Raw genomic sequence first — 7,103 nt, forward strand, 5'->3', positions numbered from 1 at the left:
TTAAGAGTAGTCTGTTCTGCTGTAGAGCCTCCATAGGGCACTCTTAATGTCCCTGTTCCTCAGACTGTAAATGAAAGGGTTCAGCATGGGGGTAACTACAGTGTACATGACTGAGGTCACCACGTCCTTCCTGGGGGAAGGCAACAGTGCTGATCCCAGGTAACCTCCAATAGCTGTTCCATAAAATAAGCAAACAACTGACAGGTGAGAACCACAGGTGGAGAAGGCTTTATACTTCCCACCTATCGATGGAACTCTCAGAATGGAGGAAACAATTTTATAGTAAGAGCAAAAGATCCCTGAGATAGGGAGAAAACCAGAGATGGCACCAACAAAATACATGACTATGTCATTGGTGATGGTGTCAGAGCAGGCAAGATGAAGGAGTTGAGAAGGATCGCAGAAAAAATTAGAAATGTTTACATCTTTGAAGCAGGTAAGTTGTAACACAATTAAAGTATGCAGCTGGGAGTCCAAAAGGCTGATGAAAAATGACATCAAAACTAAGGAGCAGCAGAGGCATGGGTTCATGGTGGCTGAGTAGTGCAGAGGGTGACAGATGGCCACAAACCGGTCATAGGCCATCGCAGTCAGAAGCATGCCATCCATACATCCAAAAAGGATCAAAAAAGACATCTGTGTCAGGCAGCCCCCATATGAGATGACTCTGCTGTGAGTCAGGATGCCCACAGTCATCTTTGGAACAGTGGTAGAAATGAAACCGATGTCCGCCAAGGACAGGTTGCAGAGGAAGAAGTACATGGGGGTGTGGAGGTGGGAGTCAGAGCTGACAGTCAGGATGATGAGCATGTTCCCCAACACGGCAACCAGGTACATGGACAGGAAGAGCCCCAAGAGCAGAGGCTGCAGGTCCGGGTCATCTGAGAGACCCAGGAGGAAGAATTCTGAGACACGTGTTAGGTTTTGTGGTTCCATGTAGCCGGGACACCTTTAGAAGAGGATTGGGAAAAGGAAAATAAGTAAATGAGCACACAGCATTGTATCCATATTCTGTATTCAAGCTGTTCACCCATGAGGTCATATACTCCTGTACCTTTACCAGTATTTCTCAGTATGGCAAATCCTATTTAATTAGAACTTTCTTCTTTATTTTCTTTTTTTTAAATGTACCTTTATTGTTGAAAGTATTATAGATTTACCCTCTCCCCCCCCATTGACCCTTCCAACCTGCCCCGCCCCCAGCCCTAGGCCTTCACCACACTATTGTCTTTCTTTATTGGGTTTCCATGTTATTCACCTCTTTCTATATACACTTTATTGTCCAGAAAATCCATTGAAAAGTATTAGAGGAGCAAGAACATTAGAGATAACAAAGCCATAATCACAGGAAAACACAGCTACTGCTTTAAAATATACATAGAATAAGAAACACCCATCCCCCTTTAAGGAAAAAATCATTCTAATTTTAAGAAATTAAGAAGTAGCTAAATATACCTTCTTTTATTCAAATACAATCTAACTAGATAGTTCCTTTATTTAGAGTATTTTCAGCACTGTATAAAAGACAGGATTGTGTAATCTGGATTCTAAATGAAAGTTGAATATTCATAATCAGAAAATATTTTTATGTGATAGTTATCTTCATGAGTTTTATCATTTTTTTGTTGTTGTTGTTTTATGTCTCTCCTTCATAGAAATAAGTGATTACTGAAGCATGAGAGTTGTCCTTCAAAAGTCATTTGGAAGTTCTTTTTCAATTAGTACTAGTTTAAAATTTTTTGAGGAGCCTCCATATTGTTGATTATAATGCCTGAAGGATATTCATTCACACCAACAGTGTACCAGGGTTCCCTTTTCTCCACATCCTCGCCAACATGTGTCTTTTTTTTTTTCTTAATTTATCTTTATTATTGAAAGTATTACAAATGTCACCCTTTTTTTCCCCATTTACCCCCTCCTCCCAAGACCCCTCTCCCTCTACCCAGGCCTTCACTAAACTGTTGTCTGTGTCCATAGGTTATGCATATATGCATATACATTATTTGGCTAATCTCTCTCCACCCACCCCACCCACCCTCACCTTCCATCTGAGATTTATCAGTCTGTTCCATGCTTCTATGTCTCTGGATCTATTTTGTTCATCAGTTCATTGTGTTGATTAGATACCACATATGAGACTTTTCTTTTTTATAATAGCCATTCTGATAGGTGTGAAATGATTGTACTATTGTGATTTTTATTTGCATTTCTTTGATGGTTAGTGATATTGAGCACCTTTTCATATATGACTATTAGTTTTGTTTTTCTGATCATAATCCCTCCTATTTATAGTTGAGGAGTTTAGCATTGAGGAAGTCCCACTGCCAGGTTTAAGACCGAGACTTCTTATCCTGTATAATAAAAGCCTAATATACTAAGTGTCACCTGTTCATTCGACCAGTCACTATGACACGCACTACCACCAGGGGGCAGATGCTCTGACTGGTAGGTTAGCTTACTTCTGGGGTCCAGCAGATCCGGCCTGGGCAAGATGGGCCAGACACACCCTAGAGCCCTTCTGCAGTCCCTCTCTAGCCCCAATCATGCATCGGTGGAGTCCCTCAGCCTGGCCTGAACCCTCTCATAATCTGGGACCCCTCAGGGGATGTTGGAGAGCTGGTTTCGGCCAGATCACCACAGGCCAGGCCAAGGGACCCCACCGGCCTCTAGTGCCTAGTAATAGATTTTCATATCAATCCTTTCTGACACAGTGATTGAAATTCTCTTTCTTCAGCTACCAGAAAGTTTATTATTTTGACAGATCACACTATGATTTAATTGAGGAAAAATGCAAAATAGAACAATGTAAATATATCTGGGCAGTTTGCTCTGGTGTAAAATTGAGATAATAATTGAAGCTACCTTTAAGGATTATTGTAAGAAAGTTTTAAAAAATCGCTTAAGTTGCTTAAACCAGTGATTCTTATTTCCAGTTGATTGACATATTTGCCTGTGGTTATTTTAAAATATACAGATACTGTGGTCTCAGCCTAGAACCAATTTATGCAGCATCTCTACATGTGAGATTCTTGGTTGTCCTGGTGTGTAGCCAGGACTGAGAGACACTGCCTTACAATACTGCCCAACACTTAGGTAATACTCCATTGATATTAACTATTATTACTGTCATTAATACCCACCACCCACATTAAAAATATAAACATTTAACAATGTTTCCTTCAGATCTCATGTTGTAGAGAGATTTGAAACATTACTGATAAATTTTGATTTTTCTTGGTATCTTAATTCAATCCCATTTCTATATATATTCATTGCCCAAAGGCAACCAGTGTCATCGATTTGGTGGGCATGTTTTTTTGTCAATGTTGACTTATGTATCCATAAGCAGTTTTCTTAAAACCTTGCCTAACCAGTATACTATATACATTATCACTGAAATGTACTTCCTTACCACACATTGTGTTTAAGTCTCTTTATGCAGTACATACATTGACCTTAAACATTTTACTAATGCACATTATTATGTGAGGGAAGACTTCATTTTATTTGGTTTATAAATTTATATTTATATACTTTAATATAAATTTGACAACTGTAAAATATATATATAATGTAATGTATTTTATTTTTATATTAAATATTTATTTTACATGATATATTTAATATTTCTATTATATTATTATTTATATGTTTCTCCATACCACAATTTCATGAAAATTCTTGCACCTCTCTTGATTTCACACAAGTGAGAATTTGTATTGATAAGTTAATGGTGATTAATATTTCAACTTCTGAAAATTGGTGCCAGGCTGACCAGCAGCCCCTGAACAACAGATGAACAGATTACTCCGACACAGTTTGACTGTGAAAGAAAGGGCTAAGGGGCTCCCTGGCTCTAGTGGCCAGAGCAGCCTCTGTTGCCTGCCTCGTTAGGCCTTTATTGGAATTTTTATCTTTAGATACAATCAGTAGGGTGAGTAATCTTGGGAGGACACATGTGTTTACATTGTACTCTAGGCAAGGGCATCCAGGGATTAAGATTAAGGATTCCAGTAAACATCCGGGGGTCTGCACGTACACAGACTTGTTTGGAAAGGTCAAGGAATAATTAGGGACACCTTCCACACTCCCCTAAGGCTCCCTTAAGTCGGAATTCCAATACACAGGGCAGGCGGCCTTCCATACACGTCCCTTTTATCAGAAGGCCCTCCTTACAACTTTCCAACCAAGTCCCTTGTGCTCCCCTACAAATTGGTACATGTGCAATTTTACTAATGCCTAATTGACAATATTTCTTGTTCCAATACAAAAACCATTTTCTATTAACTACATCCTTTTATTAAAAGGGTATGCATTTGAAAGTATTCTTGAAGTCTGTTTTATAATAACCATTCCATGAGAACTCCACATGAAATTTTCATCTTCCTAGCAATTTATTTTCCATTTTGGATTTCAAAACTGGACTGTACAATGCATGACTATTTATAGAAAAACCATAAAATCCACAATGTTTGTGACATTATGGCCCCTGTAAATCACTGACACATTTCCTAATTCACAGGTGAACTCAATGAACCAAAAGGGGATAAATCAGTTCTTCTACCTCCATTTCCCATTTGGGACCAGAGTAGGTTTGAAAGAACCACTCGTTAGCTAACGTGGAGGTGACAGTGCCCTGGTGCGGGAATAAGGAGATCGATTTTTGAGTCCTAAATCTTTCATGCCCTCCATGTAGAGTGCATGAAAATCTCTGCACCTCTGTGCTTGTGTTCCTTTTTGGAAATGGCCCATCTAACATTCATCTCTAGACCATGTATGGAACCTAAGAGGAGTTTGGAACTCAAGAAAGATTTGTTCATTTTTTTTAACAAAGAATTTCAATCATTATTAGGATAGTGTACTTACTAATAAAAGACAATTCCAAAAATGTAATGCCATTTTATGATGGAAAGGGTGAAACTTCTCCTGTCTCAATCAAGGCACTAGAGCATGGAATGACATGAAATCCTGAAATGTACCTCAGCTCAACAATAAGATTTACTTCCCCCTTCTTTCCCGCCTCTATTTTTATATTTATGAAAACCCACTGCAATGGATATTCAGTATTTGAATACTATAGATACTATTACATGGAAATTAACAGGTGTCATAAAAAGCCCATGACATAGACACAAACAAACACTGTTTTATCTTCTCTCTATACCTACGGGACATTCTAGAAATGGAAGGAAACACTGGCATGTATGGTCAAATGCGGGGAATTCATATTGACCACTTTGTTTCTATAAACAATAGAAGAATCTATTCAATGTTTACGTGAGGTTGTTTGTTTTTGATGCCTCCTGTCTGCCAACAAGGTATAAGCTTGGGGTGGGGGATCAGAAATAAAGGACACACAGTCACTTCCCTCAATATACTAAGGATGTACTTGTAAAAACAAAAATGAAAGGTCATGTCAGGAATGTAGGGAAATCATAACTTCAGCTCACCCTTACAGTATGCATCCATCACATATTTATTACATAGAGGGCATCAATTATTTGTTTAATCCTTAGTGAAGTTGTGTCAACTGAGAATCAACTCAGAGGACAATCCCCTGTTTCAAAGACATTAAGAACCTTCCCCATAGCACACTAATAATTAGTAGAGCAGAAGGGATCCAAAATTAAATTATTAGTCTCTGAAGTCTCATGCACTAAACTTCATTGTGCCCCAACTTTCTGAAATTTTAAGCAGAGTTACAGAGATCTTAACCACAGATACCTCTGAGGTACATTTTGAACTGCTTTGAGTATCCTGAATAGGAATGGACCCAAAGATTCTGACTTTGGCCCTAGCCAGTTTTGTGCAGTGGATAGAGACTGAAGGGTCCCAAGGACACATGCCCAGGTTGCAGGCTCAATCCCTCCCCAGTAAGGGGCATGCAGGAGGCAGCCAATCAATGATTCTCTCTCACCAATGATGTTTCTATCTCTCTTCCCCTCCCCCTGCCTGTCTGAAATTAATAAAAATATGTTTTTAAAAAGACTCTGATTTTGTCTCCTTTTGAAATTGAGTAGGTTGATTATAAGAATGGAGGAAGAAGTCGACAGTTGATGTGAAATCCAGGAGCAAGGACAAGACAGGGGTCTGCCCTAAATTATCATGTGTCAATTCTTTCTATGACCTTTGCCTGTGGTCTCAGCCATCCTGTTTATAGTTGATGCAGCAAATGTGGCCTCCGCTCTTCACTGTGACCTACCAGAAGACTCCACAGGGAAGATAATAATAAGTAGGGGGTTCCTGTCAGGATTGAGAGGAAATGAAAAGACTGTTTGGATTGGCCAAGGAGAAAACTGGCCAGGTGTCCTGAATCTGGAGTCAGACTGCCCAGATACAAGCCTGGCTGCAGTTCTGACTAACTCATGATCTGTTTCGAGTTACATAAAACGCTACACTCCTTTCTTTCTATGTAAAAGAATAATAATGTTTGCACTTATAATTCAGAAGAGATTATACAGATGAAAACAAACAAAATACATAAAACATATATTTCAGAGCCTGGCACTTAGGAAGCCCTCAATAAAGGTGCTTGATGTTATGGTTAATGTCATCCTTCTCATCATCACCTTCATGATCCTTTTGGGGTGCTCAGGGGCAAGTTTAGAGAGATTCACTTTCTGCTATGCTGAGGAAGATGCCAACCAGAGCCAGAACCAATGAGGATGGAAGATGAACTCTGAAAGTCTCACACCCCCACCAGAACCAAGAACACAAACTTCGTAGGGCTCTGATCTGAAATTTTGCATATTGGTGCCCTCTCATCAATCTATTCCAATCTGTTCCTTCTCCAATCACCATCTCCCATAGCACTTACTGGGCTGGGCTGCATCTCTGCTGGAGCATGAACAAGGAGTATCAATGGATCTGCTGCCCCTCTCCTGCCTTGTGTGTGACAAGGGCTTGGGGTTTCTCCTCAGGGGTGGCAGGAAAACAGACTCAGGCTGGGACCCTCTGATGCATATGCCCACAAAGGAAGGAGACAGATATGTAGCCAATCCAGTAGGATTAGCATCCATAAGGGCTGGAGGAATCAGCCAATTATTTACTATGTTATGATCTTAGGGGCTCATTGCACAGATCTCCTAATTAGCCAATTGGTC

At 39.7% G+C, this 7,103-nt stretch overlaps 1 protein-coding gene across 1 annotated transcript; it reads right to left on the reverse strand.

Annotated features, from left to right (window-relative positions):
* On the reverse strand, positions 1–6,846 carry LOC118658546 (olfactory receptor 7E24-like). The gene is made up of 2 exons (XM_036314056.1): positions 6,818–6,846; positions 1–949 (listed from the first exon to the last, which is right to left on the reverse strand). Exons 1-2 carry the CDS (start codon positions 6,844–6,846, stop codon positions 1–3), a joined length of 978 nt encoding a protein of 325 aa, XP_036169949.1.
* Between the last annotated feature and the right edge of the window lie 257 nt (positions 6,847–7,103).

This window comes from Myotis myotis, unplaced genomic scaffold (assembly GCF_014108235.1).
Source record: "Myotis myotis isolate mMyoMyo1 unplaced genomic scaffold, mMyoMyo1.p scaffold_m19_p_6, whole genome shotgun sequence".
In the NCBI taxonomy this organism is placed as follows: Eukaryota; Metazoa; Chordata; class Mammalia; order Chiroptera; family Vespertilionidae; genus Myotis; species Myotis myotis.